General features: G+C 45.2%; 4 protein-coding genes across 4 annotated transcripts; 2 read left to right on the top strand and 2 right to left on the bottom strand.

Annotated features, from left to right (window-relative positions):
• Positions 1-2490: 2490 nt before the first annotated feature.
• I203_105611 (uncharacterized protein) lies at positions 2491-3864 on the top strand (the record flags this gene model as incomplete). The annotated part of the gene is made up of 2 exons (XM_019144765.1): positions 2491-2608; positions 2672-3864. 2 exons carry the CDS (start codon positions 2491-2493, stop codon positions 3862-3864), a joined length of 1311 nt encoding a protein of 436 aa, XP_019006100.1.
• A 938-nt stretch (positions 3865-4802) lies between these two features.
• On the top strand, positions 4803-6580 carry I203_105612 (uncharacterized protein; the record flags this gene model as incomplete). Its single annotated transcript, XM_019144766.1, has 5 exons — positions 4803-5117; positions 5192-5284; positions 5346-5470; positions 5530-6245; positions 6327-6580. The coding sequence occupies 5 exons, from the start codon at positions 4803-4805 to the stop codon at positions 6578-6580; spliced, it is 1503 nt and encodes a 500-aa protein (XP_019006101.1).
• A 1060-nt stretch (positions 6581-7640) lies between these two features.
• I203_105613 (uncharacterized protein) lies at positions 7641-8216 on the bottom strand (the record flags this gene model as incomplete). Its single annotated transcript, XM_019144767.1, has 1 exon — positions 7641-8216. The coding sequence occupies one exon, from the start codon at positions 8214-8216 to the stop codon at positions 7641-7643; it is 576 nt and encodes a 191-aa protein (XP_019006102.1).
• Positions 8217-8785: 569 nt separating this feature from the next.
• Positions 8786-10141, bottom strand: I203_105614 (uncharacterized protein; the record flags this gene model as incomplete). Its single annotated transcript, XM_019144768.1, has 5 exons — positions 8786-8914; positions 8981-9524; positions 9583-9716; positions 9786-9937; positions 10006-10141. 5 exons carry the CDS (start codon positions 10139-10141, stop codon positions 8786-8788), a joined length of 1095 nt encoding a protein of 364 aa, XP_019006103.1.
• Positions 10142-12409: the final 2268 nt, after the last annotated feature.

Genomic DNA, 12409 nt, shown 5'->3' on the forward strand with positions numbered 1-12409 from the left:
GAAATCATCAACGGTTAAAGGTGGATCTTCCGGTTTTGTGCACGAGTGAGGGTCACCCCGCACCAAGCACACTTGGACCAGCCGCAATCATATGAAAATGCGAGATGTGGAAACACATGTGAAGCCATAGTCATGTCAGTATGCCACTTCGGCTCGCCCAAACAGCCAATATCGGTGTGCATCATCCGTTGATGAGCCCGAATCGCTGAAAAAGGCAATGCTGATAGCAATGAAAGACACCGATACTGCATACTGCATAACCGGTTCATGTGATTTAGAAGACCTAGGTTGAATATCGAGGATTCCAGTCAGTAGAACATGAATGTCTTGTCGATCGATGTTCGGTGAGACACATATCAGGGTTTTCACTGATTGAACAACATTCCTGGATTGCCAGGACAGGACGTCGTATGAGGAACAAAGTAATTGAGCATGCTTAGTTTCCGGGAAACAGAGTGCGCAGGCTCCGACAGGGCCCCAGAAGGAGTAGGCAGGCTCATAGCTCGATAATGAGGAGGAGAGTTGATTCCCAAGGAAACCCTTGCCCTTTATCCACATTGAACTGTGAGATGACATGCGGCGTGATCATTATCCCAGCGAAGACAAGCAGAGTTCTAAGCTGCGTGTGAGCACACTCCTTGCCGGTGATACCAGCGCCAGCAGGGAGGAACCCCATGTTGACTCTTGACTCATGGTCTGTCCAGCCTTGGCATCGTGCGTCTCCCACTACATGTGCTTGCATTGCCAAGTATCATGTGCGAGCAGTAGAACGGGAAACAGAGACGGATATACTGTATAGCACTGTCTCATACACCGCGAGACTAATGATTGCACCATTCAATTTACAGTAGTTCGTCTTGCAGCATCATATATTGAGAACTTAGGGTGGCGGTTTTTTCAAGACATTCATCAGTTGTTCGGGAACGATAGAACAAACAAAAACAATTAGTCTCAAAGACAATTACGTGATTTTCAACCGGGATCTACTGTGGCCAGGGGTCGGAATCCTTCTACCATGTTGTACGCAGCTGGTCACTAACCATGAAGATCGACCTCCTGAGTCTAGATTGTAATCGTGGAGCAGACGGACGAACCGTTTCTAATCAAGTTAATACAGCTTGGTGTTCAATTCTAATTCAGGTCGAATATACTTTTCTTATGGAAAAAGCGAGACTCTAATTGTCTCACTGGGGTCTGACGTAAGATCGACAGAGGCACTTGCATCGAAGACTTGCCTGGCAACCTAGGAGACCCAGATCAATCAGGTACACAACTAGACCGGAAAACTTCAAATCGCGGACTTCCGTCTGTTTTCGGAAGGTACGGGATGAACTGTGTAAGAGATGGGCTTTTGCGGGAACGATAGAGTTATGCAATTACCGATTGGTGGCGTCTTCGTTCCGGTTTGCTATCGCGGATCGAAGCAAAACTCTTGTTTTGGTCTTCTAAATCAAACCGTGCTTAGAAGAGTGGGAAATACCCCAGGGACTACGATGTCAAGCACCTAGGCATCTGATAGCTAGGTTTACTGAACCAGAAAATCGTCTAAATACTCCGATGTGAGCTAACGTAAACTCTAAACGCCCGAGACGTCATGACTACCCACCTAAATCCCAACCGACGAGATGGCTAGTCAAGGAATGACTAAAAGGAATTTCCCGATCCGGTCGGAATGCCACCAACTCATTTATCAGAAGCGCCATCTTTGTCTCAAAGTTTACTCGTTCGCTGCAGTTTACGTTTTGACAACTGCAGAGCTTATTCATCGCTATTACTCAATGCAGTCAGCTGGGTCATATAGACCAATCACCTGAAGGCGCAAGAGGAGAGGTCGGCATTCTCAATTGATAGGAAACTAAATTACATTCGTAAAGAATGGCTCGTGATAGACAAGCCCTGGCAGCGATGATCATCGATCCAAAGAGCGAGTTTTCTATTGTTCTTCATGTTCTACCCTTAATCGATAGAGCCGTTCTCAAAGAAAGAAGATGTAGATGGAGACGATACTTATATTAGACTCTAAGACTGGCGACAACGCCATCTTTGTTTAATAGCCCCAATGGCTGAAGTTATTTTATCATACAGTTCTCATAGCTTATTCCCCCTTGTCCTCGCCCCGTTTTGGAAAGAGGCAAGACTGATCACTTACCGCCTTCGGAAGTGTCGATCAAACTAGCCTCATAGTGTCTTTTCTGACTCTGACACAAACGACCCAACCGATCAAGCATATATATCTCCTCACTTTAGAATCTTTTCACCATATCCCGCTCCATTCCATCATCCCATTCCAACCTTGTCTCATCCATTGTGATATTCCCTTTATAACTGATCCCAACCCGTGCGACATAACTTCCAACTAGTCATCACACTCGTCGTTCTTTACATACAACACATATCTCATCACTGCTATAACTATCTCCACTTTTCCCCCTTACCACCCTTACAACTCAGCTTCACCAACGGACGAACCAACCTTATCAACCTTTCAAGATGTCTACCGCTCAACGATTAAGAGATCCTACTCACCCCGCCTCCCTTTGCAAACTCTCCACTCACAACCCAACTCTTGTTCACTCCCTTAAGAACAGAGTCCGACCAGAGTTCTTTGGTAAGTCCACCTTTGGCATGTTCTTGTCACCACCAAGATACATTACTGATTCTCGGTTTATAGCTCATGTCGCCGAGAAGACCTCAGAGGTCATCAAGATTGCTCCTGCCGAAGATGCCGACGTCAACATGCTCTCCCCTCCTGCTACCCCTACCAAGGAGCAGTACGTCGACCTCAACGGTAAACCAGTAGAATGGTGGCAGCAACCCAAAGGTGAAGAGGATGATTCCAACGCCGACCTTCCTGAACTTTCAGAGTTCATCAGAGGATTAGTCGTTCAATCAAATGTCCAAATGCCAACTCTTTCAGTCACTCTTGTCTACCTCGAAAGACTCAAGGAGAAGCTACCAACCGTCGCTACCGGTATGAAATGCACTCGACACCGAGTATTCCTCGCTGTTCTCATCTGCGCTGCTAAATACCTCAACGACTCTTCGCCTAAGAACATGCACTGGCAGAAATACGGTCGATTCTTCTCACTCGCTGAAGTCAACTTGATGGAGAAACAGCTTCTTTACCTCCTCGACTACAACCTCCGAGTGGAAGAGCCAGAGCTCATCAACCATCTTAGAGATTTCTGGAACCCCGCTCCAGTCGCTGTTGCCAAGGCTCTTCCCGTTCCTGCTCCTTCTGCCGAAGTTCGAATGCCATCTCCTCCCCTTACCCCCACCAACTTACGAGTCAGTGTCAACATCCCTGGCCCAAGCAAATCTACCTTCGTACCTCCTTCGGCTGGTCCCTCAACACAGGCTGCTGCCATCTCATCATGGTCCGCTAGAACTGCTCAAGCTTTAGTACGAAGTCGATCGGACGATGTCTTCCAGGCATCCCCTGTTTCAAGGAGATCATCAACCTACGCTACTACGCCATCGTCCTCATCTACTCTCGCACCCTCTCCAGCAGGGTACATGTACCTTGACGCTCCTACACCGGGATTAGCAAGGAGGGATTCATGTGATTCGACTTCATCGATATCCACTACACCAGGTGAAGCTTGGGGATCAAACTACGGTTCATTATCCGGTGCAATCGTTCACTCGACATCAAATGGTCAATTGGCAGTATCTAAACCTGGACTTCCACGAAAGGCATCATACACCGCCAAGCCTGGATCAGGTTCTATCCTCATTGTCGATACCGCTCAAGCCCAGCAGACAAGTCCTTCTTCGGTGACCACTTCGCCCACACGCGATTTGTTCAAGAAGATCAGACCTCCCACATCTCTTCGTTCGATCAGAAAACAAATCCAACTATAATGCTATTTATTCTCTTGTCAGTTTTGGGTACTCGTATGATTTTGTCTTGAAAACAGTTGTATCAATTTATATTTCCATAGCATTTATACATATATATCCTCTTGTCTTGTCTCGTTTGCCTTGCATTTTTTAGTATATAGCAGTGATCAAAATAGTAGTAGTATTAGTAAAGACGACGCTAGACGTTCTATCTTACTGTATGTTGCATGAATGTACCAAACATGAAATCAATCACACTCTTTTGACTTTGCGCAGAATTGCATCTTTCTTGAATACGAATACATGTTCTCAAGTTATCTAATGATTCATCTGTTTAATAGATACTGATTTGATCAAGACTGGTGAGAAGCACGAGCACACCTATCAGCTGTTTCGTAGGGAACTGACCTCTTGATCGGCCTAGTCATCAAATGTATTCAACAAATTTGGGTATCAATGGTATCAATTGGAAGCACAACCCATTCTATGTCCCCTCGATTACTGTTTATTCCTTTCAGGTCCCATCCCCCATCCCCCTGCTATCCTTTCGCGTATCATGGAGTGATCATTTCCCGATCGCCTATTGTCATCACGACACACACAACCAGAAAAGTGGAGGATCCTTGTGTGCCCCACCCCGGGGCCGGATGGGCCGGTTTGGCCGTCCGTGTCCCATGCAAAATCGTAGGTGTGCATGTAAAGTCCGAGGCGAGATGTAAAAGCATATATAACACGAGACTATACGTATAGATATTTGTTCTTGTCTGGTTCTGCTCTGTCAAATCCTACCTCACCATCATCCGATCTCACTCACGGACTACTGTGAGGTTCAGCAGCACGACAAAATCGATCTTCGATCCCATCTCACATATCATCCTTCCCTTTTTGGATTAGAATTCTACGTGCCAATCCAATATCTCAACTGAGATTGAACCACGAATCACGATTCACGATTCACGATGCAAGGTACATTACTAGGCAACGAATCTGAGACTCGTCCCCTGCTCTCTCCCTCGGCACCAGCAGCGGACTACTCGACTCAACCTCGGTCTTCATCACCTAATGGAAGTGATATAAGTGAAGATACAGTAACTAAGCAACATCCGACCAAAAGGAAGATCACCCCATTACCGAAGTTTCAACTGTTCATAGCATGTTTCGTCAGGGTTACAGAGCCTATAGCGTTCATGGCATGTTTCCCATTTATCAACCAGATGATCCTTGAATTGGGTATTGTAGATGACCCGAGACGTACAGGGTTTTATGCTGGTCTGGTAAGTTCAACGCGTCTTTGAACCTTTTCAATTGGAGAGAGTACGCCGATCAGGTATTTATGAGATGTGCACAGATCGAATCGATCTTTGCCGTAGCCGAGTTGCTCACGGTCTTCCAATGGGGTAAAGCGAGTGATCATTGGGGAAGGAAGCCTGTGTTACTTATCGTGAGTGATCGATTTTGAATGTGATTTACAGGGTGTGTCATGCTGACATAATCATATTTAGGGATGTGCCGGTGCTGCTATATCCTCGGTGCTATTTGGATTCTCTACAACATTCCCAATGATGATCCTCACTAGGACGATCAATGGTCTGGCAAATGGTAATGTAGCTGTACTGAAGAGTGTCATGTGAGTAATGATACCCTTCATTTATTCCATTTCATCATTACTAATGGATTTTTCCGCAGATCTGAGCTATCAGACGAGACCAATCAATCCATCGCATTCTCATTTTTCCCACTATCCATGGCTATCGGGACCATCCTTGCATCATCCATCGGAGGTTACTTCCCCCATTTCGCACAACGTTTCCCATCTGTTGGAGATGCCTTCCCTATCATCCAATCACATCCTTACCTCCTACCTTCACTCGTCGCAGCCCTCTTCCCCTTTAGTAGCGGTATAGTCGCTTTCTTCTTCATGAAGGAAACTCTTCCGCCAAAGAAGGTCAAATCGACCCATCATCAAGAACACGAGCACGACCATGATGATGAACATGATGGTCCCCCCGTAGGACTTAGAGATCTGATGACACCAGATATCAACAAGTTAATGGCATCTTTCGGCTTACTTCAACTTCAAGGTATTTGTTTCCTCGGTCTATTACCTCTATTCTGCTTTACTCCAATTACCGCCGGTGGTCTATCTTTCAGAGAATCTCAAATCGGTTTAGCAATGTCAATTAGAGGTATGGCGACAATCCTAGTTCAATTGATCGCTTTCCCATTCTTACAAACTAGAGTAGGAACTGTTAGGCTATACAAGTTTTTAGTGGTGCTTTTCATACCTGCTTTCGCGATTTTACCTGTCACCAATGTCTTTGCACTGAAGGGACAGGCATGGGCTGTGTGGACGGGTCTAGCATGTAGCATGGGTTTGTATAGTATTGGTAACATGGCTTTTGGTGAGTTCAAGTTGATCCCAACCCATCCTACCATACTAGAAGGATGATGCTGATGATGAGGTGGTTGACAATGTGTGATAGCCTGTAATCTAATTATGACCAATGATGCTGCGCCCAACAGACGATCACTGGGAGCGATCAACGGACTGTCACAAGCTGTTTCGTCACTCATGCGAGCCATCGGTCCAGGTTCGGCATCGGCTCTATTCGCGTTATCGGTAGATAGGCAGCTGTTACATGGTCATTTGATCTGGTTGGTTTTAGGTTTACTGTCGATTACCAGTGCTTCATTCGCTATGCTGTTAAAGAGTGATTATAGGAAGAAGTCAATTTGATCTTGACAACGTGCGAGTGTCTATGTTTTTTTTCCATGAGGTGTATAGAAGAGGGAATAGGGTAATTAGAGCTTTATGTAATCGAATTAGGAAAGACATTTATCATGCATTGTAATGTTTCATTGGCGGAATCAGATGCGGTCCCGTCGTTCAACCTCCACCTTGCAGACCACTTCGAATGTGATGTATCCAAAGGTCAACTGACGAAATAAAACTACGATATTCTCTCACGATATTATCTCTCATGCACCGTACAGTAAGTATATCGATAGCAACGAGCAGATACATACAAGATGAACAGGTGAGTGAGAGTCTTTCGGGATGACTCGAGACAAATGCTGATTTGAGTCGAGCTGTTACCTAGAATCCCGGTAGTCCTGGTGAGTCGATATCGCAATCAGACCGAAAACGATGTTAACGAGTTCCGTGAGGGTCTAGACAATTGATGAGGTTGAGTAAGTGCAAATCCAACTGAGCGTCAAACCTTGGAAATTGAACATCTGCTGAAGATCATGCAAACTAGATATCTACTTGATCAACTTGTACGTATATACCTGTCTACCAATTCTCCATATTCACTGAATAGAGAGACAGCCTCCACCGGATAAAGACGAAGACAAGATCGTGACTAAACTTCGAGAGACGCTCAAAAGGTCTTTAGAGGAAGTGAGAAAGGGTGCTGAATGATTCAATGAACGATTGTGAGCGCATTCTATAGCAGAGTACTGACTGGCTGTCGGGCTGACGAGGACATTTGCTTTCAGTCCGATAAGGCCAAGGAAGTCAGGAGGGCTGAGAGAAGATGACTTGCTTTACGAATATTATGATTACAAGATACGATTGTATGACCTGCTCCCTTTGTTTCGAACGCTGAGAAAGGAGAAAAATGGGAAAGAAATCAACAGTAAACTAGGATCACGCTCCATCTGGCCGGACTAAAACGACTACCGTTAATGAAATGCACACGCTACTATGCAAATTCGTATTTACCCCATCTCAAACTACAACCCTTTGTCCAGAGACTTATCTGATTAAGTTAGATGAGTATCCGCCAAATTCCTTACTTTCCTTCCACCATCCTAATGTCAAGTCTAACCTTCTCACTCATTTCATGCCCTTTATCCACGCTAGTCGACCTTCCAACATCAAATGATCTCCTTACTATACTCATACCGTCCTGAGTCTTGATGGTACTCAATACATACCTGCCTGTGAGCAACGGTGAAGAGAGTTCCTCTTTAGATAATCTTCGAGGTTTCGGTATGACTAGGGGTACATATACATCACTCAGGCTCTTATGAGTCTGGTCCGAGGAAGCACATGATATTGAAATTCTGGTTGACGGTGACAAATAATCCGCTTTTGGCGGTATGTTCACCTGTAACTTTCCTACTCCTGAAGGAAGGACAGGAGGTGATGACGGAGGTGTGGTGGTAGGGGATATATATTCGGTTTTGGGCGTGGGACTGACAAAGCTGGGAGGATTGGAGGTATTGTCAAAAGGATTAACGAATGATACTGTTTTGGAATTTGGGATTTGTCGTGAAGGCTTCTTACTCCCATTTGATCGGGAAGACGCTCTGGAAGTGCGTAATTTGGGTTTTAAGCGTCTTGTTCTAGCTAATGGAATTGGCATGTTATGGTGTGAGATTATGAACGGTCATGAGAAGGTATACGATGTGTAACTAGTAAGTATGGGTAGCACTACCTTCGTTCACGATATATATTACATTATGAGAGGGTTTTTCTCGAATCGAGGCATTACTGCATCTTCATACTCCGACCTTGTTGGTGGTCAACTATGAGCAAGTCCTTTGATTTCAGTCCAATGAGTTGCGGTAAGTGGTGCAAATCAAAGGATAGCGCTCACACGAAAAGTGAAGAAAACGGCCAAAATCTCTATTGTCGAGCATATCGAGTTCCATTCTTACCGTATGGCAGAGACCTTGCTTTTCTCAGCACGCTGACAACTGTTCACCGGGAGAAATATACCATTGTAACGATATCAACAGAGATGCATTTATCATGAATGCTATTATATGTATATTCTTAAGATTTTCACTTCCTCATATTTATTCCCTCTTTCCATTGAGATGCTATAGCTACACTTTTGTATGATAGATTTATCAATCAATTATAGATATAAATGGCAAGCAAGGTCCGTGCTATGTGAACACTTTTCTATGTCTTGACCTACTGAACCGCTTAATTGGCTTGGTACAGACCCCAAGCGATGATGACATCGTTCAAGAGTGAAAGGTTGTATGGAGTAACGTATGGGTTGGAGTCGGTAAGAGCAATGAAAGATGTACCGTTAACGATACCATCGTCGGTCTAATCAGAATCACAATGTATCAGCACAGGAACAGATCAAATACGAAAAGAAGAGGTATTACTTACGTTGTTGAAAACAACTCCTCCAGGTTGGAAAGTGTATCCAGTGTAATTACCGGTCTGGTTGAATTCGGTGTAAGTAGCGTTAAGCTGGTTGATCCAAGCAACGTATTTGGGTTTGGTTGGATCAGTGACGTTTCCTCCCACAGTGGTGTTGTATAATCCATCATAAGAGACATTTCCTTTGGGGGCATCCCAGGTAAATTCGACTCTTCTTCCAGGTTCGGTGAGCGAGGTCCTGTTGTGGGAGATAGCAGCATTGTATCCGTCCACGAGGAGGTTGGCATCGTTGGTTACGTTCAAGTTGGGGAAGATGGGCCATTCGATTCTCGGATTTTCAGCTGGACAAGAGACGATGTAATGTTGGAGTAATGACCAGGCCATAGCTTGGGAGATACCGGTCTCGAAGTAAACGGGCATAGGGAAAGCGCCGGCAAGTTGTCGGAAAGCCATTTGTTGTCTGGCCTCGGTAGTGATGGATTGAAGGAGTAGTTGAGCAGATGGTCGAGAGTCGAGGTGAGGAAGGAATCCGTATACACCTGATTCACCCCTGCAAGAAATGATCAGCCAAGCTGTTCATAGTAGCGGCGGGAAAGATGGATACTTACCATCGGGTTAATCGCTGACAGAAGTTAACAAAGTCTCGCACAGTGTAGAAGTCGTAAGCGTAAGTACATTGCTTGGCTGGAGTTCGGCCGTAAGCGGAGACGATGTTGGTCAGGAGGGTAGCATGGCCAACTTCCTGTAAAGCGATCAAATAAAATCAGCACCAAGACCGATTGATCATGTTCATGTGGTTTAGTGAACTTACTTGGTTAGCCATGAACTGAATCAAAGAGATCTCCTCCTCGTTGATACCAGCAGCGGCGAAATCCTCGACTGAGAAAGTTCGGACACCGTAGTTGAATAAGTCAAGTTCGATCCATTCTTGGTTCAAAGCCAAGTTGAGAGATTGGAAATCGACTAAATGATACCATCGAGATATGTCAGATATTTCAAGGAGTGGCAACGATAGTCTACTTTCTACTCACAATCAGTCATTGTATGATACTCTGGAGCGGTATCATTAGGTCTGACACCTACACCTCCAGCTGGGACTGGGGCAGGAGCAGCGTTGGCAAGAATAGCTGCGAAGAGAGCAGTAATGGCGGATCTGGTGAATCTCATCTTGACTTGACTTCTTTTGGGTCAACTTGATTGAGCTGGATGAAAAGAAGAGAAAAAGAAGAGAGATTTCCTAATTATGAAGGGTATTATATACACGAAGATTGTCATGTAAATGGGTATTACTGTAGTTTCGATTATCATCCGATCGTTGAGTAAACGTCGTCTTCCTAAAATACTTCGATTCCAGTCATAAAATATCAGGATACTAATAGAGCGTCATAGGTTACTAAGCTAAGTCCTTTCGGCCTAACGCCCCGTTCTCTGAACGATCCTTCGAGTAGTGGGTGTAGAACCCAGAGGTACGTAATTGACCATTGTACTGGTTTTGATGATTTGTCGGATGTTTTTCGTATCTTACTTTAGTAGCTTGAAGACTAAGGTCATTGACCGGACGGATAGTAATATTGTTACTACTATACTTGGACTACGCAAATGAAGTCATCGATTTGAGATGAAGCTGGAAGACGAACGTATCTTGGGAATCAACCGATTTGCAAGTGTGACGCGGGCTATCTGTCGTTGGCAAGGCACCTCGTATTCCCACATGGAACGGTAAAGGATATCTACGGGAGACATTACCCACGACAAGCTCTGGAATTTGTTACGGTCGAGGAAAAGGGTCATAAGTTAAGATATGATCCTACGCCTTCCCGGGTTTCTCGTGTCACCACGATTGAATTCGCATACAGGCTAGTGGTTTATGACGTCGAGAATGAGGCAAAGTATACGATGTGCGATGTGAACCAGATCGCTGGAATCTCAAGATCGACACAAGAGGAACAAAGTGGAGGCCACGAGTTGTGCCCCCTTAATCTGCAGGGAAGCAATAAAGCAATCCCCCGGCGAGTCTTTCTCCAGGTGCCACACTGTCCTTTGCCTGGGTATAACGCCGTGATCCATTGGTACCTTGTCACTTGATTCCCGGAATATCGGAACAATTATTACCGAAAGCGAGTTGAGATGGATGGGCACGAGCCAATCAGAGTTGAGGTAGGGATGAGGTAATCCCAGATCACAGTAGAGAATCAACCGAAAAGGAATGTCACAGTGATTTGTGGGTTTATCCCTATTTGCCACTCCAGCTCTTATACCAGAGGGAGAGAGGGAAAACAAGAGACAAGAACCAAAAACACCCCATGTACAAGGTCCACCCCCACGCCCCATCAACGTCACTCTTGTACTCATCTCACACTCATACTCAGTTATTCCTGTTTCGTATTCCTTTGATCTAGAGCCGAGCCGAGCCAACCTGATAAGGTAACCCATAACTATAACTGGTGAGTGCAAAGCAAAAAGCACAAGCTCAGACAGTGCACATCATCACAACACATCGCATCCCTCCCTACTCTCTCTGTTTTCGCTTTTAATTTTGGTGATTCAGATTCTTTATTTTAAGCTATTTTATTTGGTTATCTCTCCCCTTTTTTCCCTTAGCACTTTAATCCCTTCTAGATCCCCCCATTTACCTCACTCGGTCCTGATTTGACTTTGACTACGAAGCCTTTGATATCCTTCTCTTCTCCCCTCCTTCCTCTTCCTCTTGATCGTCACCACAACCACCACGCATCACTCCACCATACCACCCATTCATTCATCTCGTTTCTCGTTTCACACTCTGTTTATACTTCCCGCGCCCAGACCTTGATTCTTTGATCTTGACCTTAAACTCTTTTAGCCCTTTCACATTCCTCATCCACGTTTTATCATTAAACATCTCGTTTCGACATCTCCCTTCGTTTCCCCTTTGATCTAGCCTTGGCTCTAGTAAGCCTTTGGTTCAGCTTCGTGCGCCGATTCCCAGTCCCATACCCATTCCGATCAGATACTAAAAGATCATCAAACACCGCTCAGCCATCACACTTGGACTTTGGTACCGATCTTACGCTTTACTGCGATTACTTCATCTGTCGTACCTCTTGGGACACGATATTCCCGACTTTTCATGCCGGTAGGGAAAAGCAAGAATAGATCACACATTCTCAATTCAAACCAAGTTCAGGTGAGTAGCCCTTCTAGTTCGTTACCACGCCTTCCCTCGTCTTCTTCTCCTTGGATGGAAGACGCAGCCAGTTTCACCCTTGCTTCACCTTTGATTTCCCTTCTTCGGCTGTGTGAGAGCCCTTGCCGTCATCGTTTCACCATACCTCGTGCTGCGATCTTATCATTATCATTCACACGTCCATCACTTGACGCACGTATACTCCCTTTGCCTTTCCGCCCGCCCTGTCGATCTACTCCCATCCCTTCCGTCCCCTGATCCAGAAAACA

The sequence above is a fragment of the Kwoniella mangroviensis genome (genome assembly GCF_000507465.2).
Source record: "Kwoniella mangroviensis CBS 8507 chromosome 1 map unlocalized Ctg02, whole genome shotgun sequence".
NCBI classification, from domain to species: domain Eukaryota; kingdom Fungi; phylum Basidiomycota; class Tremellomycetes; order Tremellales; family Cryptococcaceae; genus Kwoniella; species Kwoniella mangrovensis.